This window comes from Scedosporium apiospermum (assembly GCF_000732125.1).
Source record: "Scedosporium apiospermum strain IHEM 14462 chromosome Unknown SEQ_SAPIO_0096, whole genome shotgun sequence".
In the NCBI taxonomy this organism is placed as follows: Eukaryota; Fungi; Ascomycota; class Sordariomycetes; order Microascales; family Microascaceae; genus Scedosporium; species Scedosporium apiospermum.
The window spans coordinates 334,521-346,774 of NW_015971797.1; the positions used below are offsets into that span (position 1 = coordinate 334,521).

General features: G+C 52.4%; 4 protein-coding genes and 1 pseudogene across 4 annotated transcripts; 2 read left to right on the forward strand and 3 right to left on the reverse strand.

Annotated features, from left to right (window-relative positions):
* Positions 1–533: 533 nt before the first annotated feature.
* SAPIO_CDS5053 lies at positions 534–1,826 on the reverse strand (annotated as a pseudogene; the record flags this gene model as incomplete).
* Positions 1,827–2,585: 759 nt separating this feature from the next.
* SAPIO_CDS5054 (V-ATPase subunit H) lies at positions 2,586–4,311 on the reverse strand (the record flags this gene model as incomplete). The annotated part of the gene is made up of 3 exons (XM_016787454.1): positions 2,586–3,204; positions 3,275–3,797; positions 4,008–4,311. 3 exons carry the CDS (start codon positions 4,309–4,311, stop codon positions 2,586–2,588), a joined length of 1,446 nt encoding a protein of 481 aa, XP_016642956.1.
* A 2,783-nt stretch (positions 4,312–7,094) lies between these two features.
* Positions 7,095–8,348, forward strand: SAPIO_CDS5055 (uncharacterized protein; the record flags this gene model as incomplete). Its single annotated transcript, XM_016787455.1, has 2 exons — positions 7,095–8,145; positions 8,212–8,348. The coding sequence occupies 2 exons, from the start codon at positions 7,095–7,097 to the stop codon at positions 8,346–8,348; spliced, it is 1,188 nt and encodes a 395-aa protein (XP_016642957.1).
* Positions 8,349–9,415: 1,067 nt separating this feature from the next.
* On the reverse strand, positions 9,416–10,466 carry SAPIO_CDS5056 (uncharacterized protein; the record flags this gene model as incomplete). The annotated part of the gene is made up of 5 exons (XM_016787456.1): positions 9,416–9,466; positions 9,571–9,748; positions 9,879–10,134; positions 10,269–10,316; positions 10,421–10,466. 5 exons carry the CDS (start codon positions 10,464–10,466, stop codon positions 9,416–9,418), a joined length of 579 nt encoding a protein of 192 aa, XP_016642958.1.
* Positions 10,467–10,993: 527 nt separating this feature from the next.
* On the forward strand, positions 10,994–12,222 carry SAPIO_CDS5057 (uncharacterized protein; the record flags this gene model as incomplete). The annotated part of the gene is made up of 4 exons (XM_016787457.1): positions 10,994–11,210; positions 11,310–11,782; positions 11,862–12,003; positions 12,080–12,222. 4 exons carry the CDS (start codon positions 10,994–10,996, stop codon positions 12,220–12,222), a joined length of 975 nt encoding a protein of 324 aa, XP_016642959.1.
* Positions 12,223–12,254: the final 32 nt, after the last annotated feature.

Genomic DNA, 12,254 nt, shown 5'->3' on the forward strand with positions numbered 1-12,254 from the left:
CTTGGCCTCCGAATGAATCTTTTCTTCTCCACGATACACGCACCCAAGTCTACGAGGTCAGGGCCTTCAAAGCTCCTAACCTCGACCCTTCACTAAGGAATTCTCCACACCTGGTTCTATTCCGGGCCTTGTGCTAGGGGAAATTGGAGTGCTAGATTACAGCATCCCGTCGGTTTGAGGGAAGTCGTAGCTTATCCTTTTTTTCTTGTGACGGCTTCCCATGGTAGTGACGGTGACATCCGCCTTCTCTCTCATGGAACTTTCTCGATATAGAGTTCCTTTTTTTTCCTATAGGCGATCCCTGAATTGGATTACTCGGAAGATCTTGTAGGCGTGTAGATGAACCGGCAGACTATGAGCTGCTCCTCGAAATTAAGTTGAACTAATTCCCTAGCTCTAGCTACGCAGCAATGAATGTTGAATTTGTTTTTCCCTCAACCCAGTTTCCCCAAGAAGCTTATAAGATGCCGTCTAGTTCCCTCGTACATATATCCATCGTATTCTATTCCCTATCCCTGGAGCCGTGTGGCCGCTTACTCGCCCTTGTAATAGCGGGTAGGAACGAAAGGCATCTTGCTCACCGTCGCGCTCCTCTTCCGTCCCCTAACCAGCACATCAACCTCAGTCCCCGACTTCTGGAACCCATCCTTGATGTACCCCATGGCGATGTTCTTGCCCAGCGAGGGACTCGGCGAGCCGCTCGTAACAACGCCAATCTTCTCGCCCTCCTTCGAGTGGATCTCGGCACCCTCTCGCGCAGGCGCACCGTTGACGATGAGCCCAATGCGTCGCCTCTCAACGCCCTGTCCACCCTTGGACTTGGGCACGAGCTGCGGGAGGATGGTCTCGGCTCCGTTGAAGCCGCCGGACTTGCGGCGCTCAGGCGAGATGATCCAGGAGAGACCGGCCTCTACGGGCGTCGTCGTGTCGTCTAGGTCGTGGCCGTACAGACACATGCCGGCTTCGAGGCGGAGACTGTCTCGGGCGCCGAGGCCGGCGAGCTGTAGCCGCTCAGGGCCTGCGACTGAGAGGAGGGTCTCGGTTATGGCGGTGAGCTCCTTGACGGGGTTTCCCTCTCCGTCGGGGAGGATAAGTGATATCTCAAAGCCGTCCTCGCCGGTGTAGCCTCCACGGCCGATCAAGACCTCCCGCGACTTCGACCCGTCTGCTAGTCTGAGCTGGGCATAGGTGGAGTGTCCAAAGTAGAGCTTGGAGAGATCCACTCCCTCAATAATCTCCTTCAAAATCCCCTCGCTCTCAGGTCCTTGCAACGCGACAAGCCCAACATTTTCCTCGACGCGCCAGACGTCCTTGGCCGAGATGCCCATGCCCTGAAGCTGCTCCCCGATAAACTTCAAATCCTTCTCGCGGCACCCGGCGTTCGACACGACGTAAAACTTGTCTCCCGTCAACCTCGTAATCATAAGGTCATCCACGATGCCTCCCGTCGGCCACAGCAGCGTGCTCAACCTCGACTGCATCTCGCCAATGGCGCCCGTCTCGACCGGCGTCATCCGCTCGAGAGCCTCCACCGCCGCGGGGCCCGTAAACGTATGCTGCACCATGTGGCTCACATCGAAAAGGCTGGCCTTGGTCCGCGTGAACTTGTGCGAGTCGCCGACGCTGAGGCTAGAGTATTGCACGGGCATCGAGTACCCCGCGAAGGGGACCATCTTGGCGCCCTGCGCTACGTGGAAGTCGTAGAGGGGGGTCTTCTTGATGTCCGAGGAGGAGGAGGACGACCATCTTGCCGAGGAGACGGGCTTCAAGGTTGGGAGGGCGGTGTGCTGCCTCAATGGCTTCAGGGCGGTGCGTAATCTCTTCATTTTTGGGGGAGTGAACTGGGCCGAGGTCAACGGGGGAGCTATGCGAGGTTGGCAGAGGATGGCTGTCGAGGAAGAATATGCAGTATGTCCACTGGAGGTCCACGAGAATTTGAAGCGCGATGGAGTGGGGGATCGTACAAGAGACGAATTGGATTGGATTCCGCGAGCCACTCGTTGAAATTATGGATTGACCCCAGAAAGAGTCTAGATCAATCCATCGTCGTCGGCTTGAATCGGGGAATTTAGCGTCATATCATTCGGTGACTCTAATCGTGCCGATGTTCGGCTCCGCCAGAACCCGATACAGTGATAAATTCGCTTTTCGTACTAAGATGCACTTGATAAACTTCAACTTAGGATTTCAACTTGCTCAAGACCTACCTCACTCAGAACCTGACGCTGGTCTCGCTTATCCATGTTAGACGTCTTTAGCCAACTAGGCAATATAACCCCCTCCGTTCGTCCTTGACTAAGGGCGGCCCATGAGCAAGACTTTTAAAATCAGAGCCCAGAAATCAAATTGATCTTTGAAGCTTCAAGACTGCAGGTGAATTCCTGTAAATGAAGGAGCTCTAGTTTCACGTATTCCCGCGTACCCAATACCGCCGCCTCATGGCTATGGAATACCAAATAAAAAGAAGAAGAAAAAAAGTTAAGAGAAAACAGAAAATAGTACGAGAACTGCGTACCACTCGACCTAGTCTGAAGGTCCCAAGACTCTCCTTTCTATACATCGTACGTAGTCCGTATCCCGACGGCTTACTTGCTGCTCTCAAAGCTATACTTCAACCACCCTCCAAGCGCCCTCAAGCTCTCCCACCTAACGTTCTCATCAGTCTCATCCATAAGCTCCATGACGCGCTTCTTCAGTCCTAGCCTCTCAAGCTGATGCCTCTTTTCGGGCGCCTCCCGTACAAGCCAACCTATATCGTTGCAGGCAATAGCAAGCACAGCCTTGTCCTGGTCCCACGACCTGTTCATGATATCCTTGAGCTTCTTAGGAAGTGACCCGTTCTCGTATTCGAGGATCTTTCTGGCGTTCTCCGCCCAAAACATTGCGTTCCTATGGGGTGGCGACCAGCGAAGATGGCCGGAGTTGACCTCTGCTACGTATTCGTCGAAGGTAGTCTTAGTCCTAGTATAGTCTTCGAGGAGCTCCTTGAGCGAGGAGAGGTCTTCCAGGAGATCGCGATCGGTGAAGTGGCGACCAGTTAAGTTATCAAGTAGACTGGGGAGCCTCGCGAGGACGGCCGTCGGAAGCAGGGATCTTTGGTTCTTTTCGAGCAGATTCCAGAGTGTGGCAATAATGAGTCGAGAGGTCTTCTCCTTGGGAGAAACCCGCAGAAGCTGAGTATATAGGATGACGATGTCATATTCACTGCGGTCAAGGAAATGGTTAGATATTATACCATGGCAAAGCTATATTCGCATCATGGGAAGAGGCATACTCGTTTAGGGCATCGCCAATTTCAGAGGAGTCAAAGCTCAGCTGCCACAACACGAGCAGGACGTGATATAAGAGTTGTAAGCCAACGCCGCCGCTCAGCTGGGCATCTGTCGCTGGGCGGAGGGTGGCGCTGCCGCTCCACAAGCTTGAGGTCGAGCTCTGGGACCCAACGCCGGCAGCCGACCGGAGAATATCTATCATGGGCCTAACGGTCTCGTTCCGCTGGTCCCAAAACTGACGGCGGGTCTGACGCGAGTAGAGAATAGCGGAGAATTGTTGGATGGCGATATCTTGCTTCGGCGCATCGTTGCTCTCGACAAGCTCGGAAAGGTAGCTTAGGGTCTCGGGAAGAGCTTGTCTGGTGGCAGCGGACCCGTCACGAGCGGCTGCCATGATTCCGGTTATGACTTTCGATGCGAGAAGAGGAATGGGATCGTCTAGGGTCTTTGAATGTAGAAGAAGTGGTCGGAGGCTTCGATATGGGTCATCCGAGAGAAGGAGGCTCTTTGCTAAAGTGGGAGCACCTGAGGATAGAAGAAGAAGAGCGGTGTTAGCAGGGAACGATGTAAGGCTGAGTCAACAATCTTGCTTTAGCTCAATAGTCGTGGCCTCAAGGAAGTGCGATAGCGGCTGCCATGTGAGTATTGAGATACGAAGCTGATGTGGATTGATCGATGGTGTATTTTGCACGTGGTGGGGTGGGAGGGGTAGCATAACACATCGAATGAACCTACACTCTATAAGGTCACCAAGGAGCACAAGGAGATACTGTATAATGGCTGGTTGTTTCGCTGCCGACTCGAGGACGCTCAGCCGCGAGGCTGCCTTATCGCCGACCCACAACGCAGTATAGCCGTCGAGATCATTTTCGATGATGGATTTCTTCAACTCGGTCTTCTTGGCACGATCGAGAGCGCGAATCAAGGCAAGCTGACTGTCGGTAACGAGTCCGGACCTTACAGCGCCATCCCAGGGAATCGGCCGTTGCCGGATGTTATTCTGGAGCGAGGCCAGGTATGTGGGGGCCTCGAGCGACATTTTGCAGTTGATGGATAGATGGGGGATTAAGCCAGATATAGGCGAGAAATAGTAACGGCTCCCTCTCCTCAATAGGAGAAAGACCGAGACAAGTGCTGTCGAGACGAGAGAGTGGGGTGTGATGAGAGTTACAACCTGCAGGTACCAAGCGACAAGCCGTCTTGTCGATGGCTGGGGTTGCTGCTGCTGGAGCTTGGGGAAGAAGAAGAGTTCTACGACAAATGGAGAAATGGATGATGGAAGTTGGCGATGGCGCAGGGGAGCTTGGGTGACGTCGCAGACAAGAGCATGGAGCACAGAGCACAGAGCACAGACAGAGCTTGACCAGGCTGGTCGAGGTCTGATTGGAGGAAGGGGCGGGAGATTCTCGAGTGCTGCCAGCTGTTCGCAGTCCCGGCTTGGCTCTATGACAGCCCCTCGTTTTTGGTTGAAGTGAGGGCTAAGAATATCGCTCAAGCTTCCTCCATTGTCTCCTCCCAGGAGCTTACCGCCGACGAGGTATAACGAGCTACGAAGTAGACTTGACTGGATTGTTAAATCCCTATTTAAGAGGTTCATAGAAAAGCCAGCACGCAGAAACTAAGAAAAAGCCTTCGTTGTAATCTAGGAGGTATCTTGTTTCTGTCAGACTCTTAGGCTTCAATATTTCCTCGAGTGCTTCCTCGAGGGCTTCCTCGAGGGCTGTCATGTGGCATCCCTCCCCGGCAGATAAGATCACGGGTTGGGAGCAAGGTTTCCGGTTCACAGCCTCGTCCTCGGAGAGCTCGAGCATATCTCCCTCGCCATGCTGATAAGCCAGCTGATAGCTGTAGCGTACGCCATCATGTGCATGGCTAATTCTTAGTTACTCAACCGCGGAAGCCCGTTTGCGACTTGGTGTGCAACCCGCTGAAGTGTCTCACTTGTTGCACCACATCGCCGGGTGTCTTGCAGCCATCAAAAGTAGCTTCCCGCGAGTCTTACGTTTTCCGCCTTACGCCCACCCCGGTCCCGCATAACCGATGCATGTAGGGCTTGGTCTCTGTCCAGTCATCCGAAGGGCTGGCCCGGGGAGTCTTCGAAGGATGAAAAAAGACGATGAAAAAGAAACACGAAGATAGTCTAATGCGAGGGCGTTGTACTCACACACATACGAAGGCCGGCTCTGGCATGAGAGCATGAGACTGTGAGTGGGGCGGGATGAGGAACATACTTCGTATGTGGAAGCGCTGGGAGGAGCATGAGCCTGAACAACTCATCATCGTATTGACGTTTCCGGCTTGGGCAGGTCGCGGAACTTCGGACCTGTATTAGTGTACGTACGTGTCGGCGGCAATGGTATCAACGGACTGCCGTCCGGGGAGGCGAGAATCTTGATACGATGACAGATTGACGGGTATCGACAATACGGATCTCTCGGTGCTGCTCTAAATCTCTGCTGGATTCCCACCGCCATTCCAATGTGGTGTGGGGTGCGGGTGTTGAAGAAAGAACTTGATCATAGACAACATCAATCCTTTAGCGTAGTGTAGCAAGGTATGGGCGGATCAATGCGAACCATCCAAGCCAGTGCCTCATCGCGCCAGTGTGCTGTATGTGCGCCCAAACTCAGGAACCAGCAGCCTAAAATGGGGCGCCCGACGGGGCGTCGTGACAGCCAGCATCTCCAGGCACCGCTACTGCAACAGTTACTGCCAGCGGGCCCGGGCATCGTGCATGGGTGTCCGCCAAACATGGTCATCAAGGGATGACTCGACCGAAGAAAAATTTTAATTGCAGCAAATTTTTAACCATAAATTCTAGACGAGATTTCAGGATTGTTAATCCTTTTGCAACCGGTATGGATATCAATCCTGAAAGGCAGGAAGGGAATTTGATTTGGTCAATGGGTAACATCGCTGACTGGGTGCGCTGGTGCTGGCAAGTCAGAAGTGCCAGAAAAAAATCGGCGAGGTTGGTGGTGGTCGCAGCGGTCTCCACGAGGTGGTTGGTAGCGCAAAGAATTCCAAGTTCTTCCTCCGCATTGGCCAAAGTCGGTCAAAGTCACTCAAGTCACCCTTGTCAGACTACACGATGCGAGATGCGCTGCCACTTGGTTTGGTTATAATAACCAAGACGTATAATACCTCGCTCTCTCTGCAGCTTAACCTCGCACACCACCCACGCTTTCCCTCTCTCTTTTCTTGATATTTTTTCTTGGGTTGCAGCTGTCCCGATCCTGATTCTCATTATCCATCATTTTGTCTCCGGTACTATTTAAAATTGTCTACTCCATTTGAGACTCGTTCCTGCGTTTTCTTTTAGTCCTGTCTCGCTCAGGACTTAGAGCAACGCAGCCCTGTCTCAGCGTATAAGTCGAAGCAGGTTTATTTCCAGTCCTCGGGAACTTGGTCGCGACTGCCCCAACAAGTCCACCGCCGAAAAGGTCAGAAAGAAAGAGAAAATTACGAAGAAATCCCCCGTTCAAGCAATCAGACAATTGGCAATTGGAAAGAGGTGGCCAAGGAAACGGACGAAAAGTGGCCAGAGGCCGGGCGTGAGCCCACACACCACCACACTCCCCACCACCGATACACAACATCATTGCTCAGCTTGATCAATCAACCTCATCCCCGCGTTTGTCAACTCGCACCACCCTTGCCTTGCGTGTAAGGGGTGAGGCGAATTGAGCCTTGAATCTGAGTTGCGAACAGCTTCATAAAATAATTCCGGCATCGAGTTCTTTACCGGGCTCTTTGTCTGTTTTTTTTTTTTTTCTTTGTCGAGGAAAGGGTGCGACGTCGGGGCGGAGAGCTACGTACAAAATGAGAACCTTCAGTCCAACACGGCAAGGAAAGCCCGCGCTCCTCTCGGCCTTGTTCCTCATTCTCCTTCACTCCACCCAACCCGTCCGAGCTGTTCCTTATCCCCGCGACGACCTCCATGATGCCGGCTACTCGTTTCTCATGCCTCGCGCCTGTGAGCAATACTGTGGAGCCGACAATCGGTATTGTTGCCAAGCGGGAACCTCTTGCACCACGGAAGGCGCCATTGCTATGTGCGTCGGTGGTCAGGGTATTTACACCACAACATGGACCGAAACCAAGACTTACACGAGCACTGTGACGAGCGATTGGCCTGCTGCCGCTGCTACTCCCGTCGACGAATCCGTGCCTTGCGTACCGCAAAGTAGCGACTGGACCCCGTGCGGATGGGTATGTTGCGACTGGTGGCAAGAATGTGCCGTTGAGGGCCAGTGCCGACCGAAGCCCGGTTACGAGGGTGGTGTCGGCGGAGGCGGAGGTGGTGGAGGAGGCGGCGCGGGTACCGTCGTCACCACTAACGGCCAAGTGACGACCTTATTTTCTGCACCATTCCGGGTCACTGGAACCGGAAGTGCAGCTCCTAGCCAAACCTTCGTCTCGGGCCAGGAGCCGCAAGAAGACGGCGGCTCTGGCCTCAGTGGTGGAGCTATTGCCGGTATCGTTATTGGCGCTCTCGCTGGCATCGGTCTTCTCTTCCTCCTATGCTTCTGCTGCATCGCCAAGGGTATCCTCGGCGCCATCTTCGGTAGGAAGAAGAAGAAGGAGCGGACGCGAGAGGAGATTGTTGAGGAGCGCTACACTAGGAGTAGCCATGCGCCCTCGAGCTACTTCACCAAGCGAGGCACGCATAGCTCCTGGTACGGTAGCTCCTCGAGCCCCAGGCGCAGTGAGAAGAAGAAGTCGAGTGGTGGTAAATGGCTGGGCATTGGCGCGGCTGCGGCTACACTGCTGGCGCTTCTGAACATCAAGAAGGACAAAAAGCCTCCGTCGAGGCGTACACCCACGATGTATACCGATTCGTACACCTACAGCTACACCGATTCGAGTCCAAGTAAGTTTTTCCCCCTGCAGGATGGAATCACGACTTGGAGAATCCAAACTCATCTAACATTCCTAGTAGGCAGTTCAAGCGCCGGAGGGTCGAAACACCCAAGCAGCCGCACTCACCGAAGCCACCGCTCTTCCCACCGCTCACACTACACCGAACGTACTCGCCACACGGGAAGGACGAGTAGGAGAAGCTCGGCTCACTAGCCACCTCCCTCCGTGCTTTTCCCTTAACAAAACTTACTCCCCTTTTCTAACTCGTCTGTATATCTGAGGAGCTTGACATTAAACCATCTTCATCATGGTCGTCACTTTCTAGTCCTCTCTAAGAGTATTTTTCAGCACAAACAATGCCAGGAGCCCTGCGCTCTCTTGAGCCCTCCCCACACCCCCCTTTATTCACTACCCGTACATATCACACACATTTCACTTGAGGCTTTTGTGTTCCTTTTACATCATTTTTTTCATTGAGCCCACATGTTCCATGGAAACGGCGTTTGGTAACAGGATACACACGTTTATACGATGATGTTTGAACGAGATGCTAGCTGATGACAGAGAGGCATGGATGAATTGGGATGGAAATGCCACAATCAGGCAAGACGTATTAAAAGAATAATAAATGAATGAGATCTCTGAGAATTAACTCTCACTTTTACTTGGTTCGACGTCGATCGAGATGGACAATCTAGGATCGATTGTGCGTGCCATCGTGACCTTATATTGTGCCATATCACACAAAGGTACCTTGACCAAAGATGGGAGTCTTTGGAAATGAAGAACTAGAAACAGAACTCGACGGATCGGCCCCATAGACCCTCATCTCTTCGCATTCATCTCCCATGGCTACGCTCTCCTGGGAAACTGCAATCCGAATTCGAGCGCATGACTCTAAGGACGAAACCTCTGAATACCTCGTGCATTTCCGGGTACGGAGCAGGCAATAGCAGATAAGAGATGACTTGCAAATGATTGACTGTCCCTTTGCGAATATGAAGCTCGGTGACGAAACCGGTTGCACATGCCCCAAGGCTACCTTCAATTCTATCATTAAAGTACATAAGCCATTTCGTGGACCAGCACATTCACACGCTGCGGGACGTAGTTCATGGCAGACTCTTTTCATGAAAGATTCTTGTCTTCATTGGTGTTTTTAAGAATGTTCTGTAGCCCCTTTTTTTCGCTACATAAAAATGCAATGAGGAACCCTCTTCACTCCTGGAGACCCATAAACGCAAAAGAAACAAACCATGGCCCGAATCCCTTGCTTTCTTTTACTCAGTCACAATGTTACCCTTCTCCGACACGTAAACGCCGTCAAGGAACTGTAAAAACAGGGCGAGTTAGCGTTTTGCCTACCGCAACGAGGGATCCCGAGGATGAGGTCGTGCTAAGGCCACATATATCCTGACTTGTCCGTTTCACGCACCTTTCGGATATCCTTGTTTCGGACCTTGCAGCTCTGTTGGATATCCGCCGCAGACTGAGAGACGTCCTCGAGAGAGTTACCGCTAAGGATAAGCTCGTCCTTCTGGGCCTTGGAAACCTCGACGTCGACGCCGGGGCGCATGGTCACCCGACGGACGATCTTCTCGCCAATGAAGTTTCTACACATCACCTAAATCAGCACTTGATACCGCCCTCGGAACAACCCTCCTTCATCGCCGTAGCAAGCCATATCCGGAAAGAAAAATCGGCAGGGGAGCTCCTGCCAACTAGCGAATGGGTTGTTCATACCGGATCTCGACTTCGGTGCAGCCAGTCTCCTTGTTCTTCTCCAAGTTGACGTTGATGGGGAAATGGGCATAGACGTATCGGAGCTTGTAGAGGTAGCCCTTGGTGACACCGATAATGAGGTTGTTGAGGATCGTCCTCACGGTTCGGAGAGCGGCAACATTTTTCCTCGATCCGTGGTGAATGAGAATGGCGAGGGTGTTCGGCTTCGGCTTGGTGAAGGAGACGGCGATGTGGCTCAGATCCTTAGAAAGCTTTCCTGTAATCCAAATTTCCCAGTCAGCAACCGCAATGCTGCAACCCCCTCCCATCTTCAAATGTTGCTCCCGTCTCAAATCTCGATCAATCGATCCATCGGCGAGAATTCAAACGATTTCGGGGGGTAAAGCGTACCTCGGGGACCCTCGACGGTAACTAGCCTGGACTTGATGCTGACCTTGACTGTATTCGAAAAATCTCTTGTTAGCAGACCAATTTCGACAGGAGCAAAGCTGCCCCTTCAAAACAGCCGCAGAGGATGAAGAGTAGGGTGGAATCGAACTTACCCCCCTCGGGGATCTCGAGGATCTCTTGCGACTCGATATACTTCATCCTGGCGGTGTCTCTTCAATTGCGTTGTTGAAGAATGGGTATCTCTCTCGCCGGGCTGATCACGAGAATTATTCTTCGGAGCGATAAAATTGGCGGGACCTGTGGGATGCAAAAGTTCTAGGGTTCTGGGCTCGTGTGGGATAATCCTGGTTTTACCGCTATTCTACCGGGCATCAGATTTGAGATTTTCCTTAGTCATGATGTTCTGGGGCAAGACGACACATTCACCAGCCACCGAAGCCACATGTCGATTTTGTTACTGTGGCATGGATATTGGCGCATGCTGAGTCAGCATGAAAGACGGAGGCTTGGGATTCCATTGTGAGCAGCAATACGGATGCTCTCGGTCAAGGAACGACGTCAGCTCCTGCCCCTCTCAATATAACAGAACCACAGCTCGTTGCAGCAGCCGAACAAGCTCGACGTGGACGCCTCCCATCTCCGACTGCATTTCCTAGACGAGGCAACACCTTTCCGAAGTGAGCTATCCCTCAATATCCCAATAATCCGCTGCAGCATCGCCCACCATGTCTTACTTCTTCGCAACCCCCGTCGATATCGACATCGTCCTTGACGACGCCGACGAGAGGCAAATGGTTGATGTCAAGCTCGACAAAAACCGCCGAGAGAAAGCGCCCCTATACATGGATGGAGAGTCGGTGAAAGGTTCTGTTACTATCCGCCCCAAGGACGGAAAACGCCTCGAGCACACTGGCATTAAGGTGCAGTTCATCGGCAGCATAGGTATGCGACCCTTTCTTGAGCAACCTCCGACGGCTCGAGCCCGCCCTAGCTCTTAGGGTACTGGTAACTAACGTCCGTGATGTGTCCGGCTTGATTTAGAAATGTTCTTTGACCGGGGAAACCACTACGAGTTCCTATCACTCGTCCAGGAGCTTGCGGCCCCTGGCGAGCTCCAACACCCTCAGACCTTCGACTTCAACTTTAAGAATGTCGAGAAGCAATACGAGTCATACAACGGCATAAACGTGAAGCTTCGATACTTCGTTCGAGTTACTGTCTCTCGACGCATGGCCGATGTTATCCGGGAGAAGGATATCTGGGTTTACTCTTATCGCGTCGTGCCCGACGTGAACAGCTCAATCAAGATGGATGTCGGTATTGAGGACTGTCTCCACATCGAGTTCGAGTACTCCAAGTCCAAGTATCACTTAAAGGATGTGATTGTGGGAAGGATATACTTCTTGCTAGTTCGCTTGAAGATCAAGCACATGGAGCTGTCAATCATTAGACGAGAGACCACGGGGGCCGCGCCAAACCAATATAACGAGAGTGAGACCTTGGTAAGGTTTGAGGTAAGTCTAACAACATATTCTAGCCTACGCGGAACTACTACCGCTTGGAAAATAGGCGCAAAATAGCTGACGTTTGTAGATCATGGACGGCTCGCCCTCCAGGGGAGAAACAATCCCAATCAGACTCTTCCTCGGCGGCTTCGACCTTACTCCTACGTTTAGGGACGTCAACAAGAAATTTTCCACCAGATATTATCTTAGTTTGGTGCTCATTGACGAAGGTATGCCTCGTATAATCGCTCCTCTCAATTCCATTATTTTCCTTTTACTAGAGACTGACACGACTTTTTGGAACAGACGCTCGGAGATACTTCAAGCAGTCCGAGATTATCCTTTACCGACAAGCCCCTGAGCTACCGGCTCCCGATACACCGGGTGCCCCTCCCCCAGCGGACAACAGGACGATAGCCACTGTCCCCCCTCCTACCGTGCAAGCGTGAAGCCAATCATGAACCCCCGGCTACCGCACAAT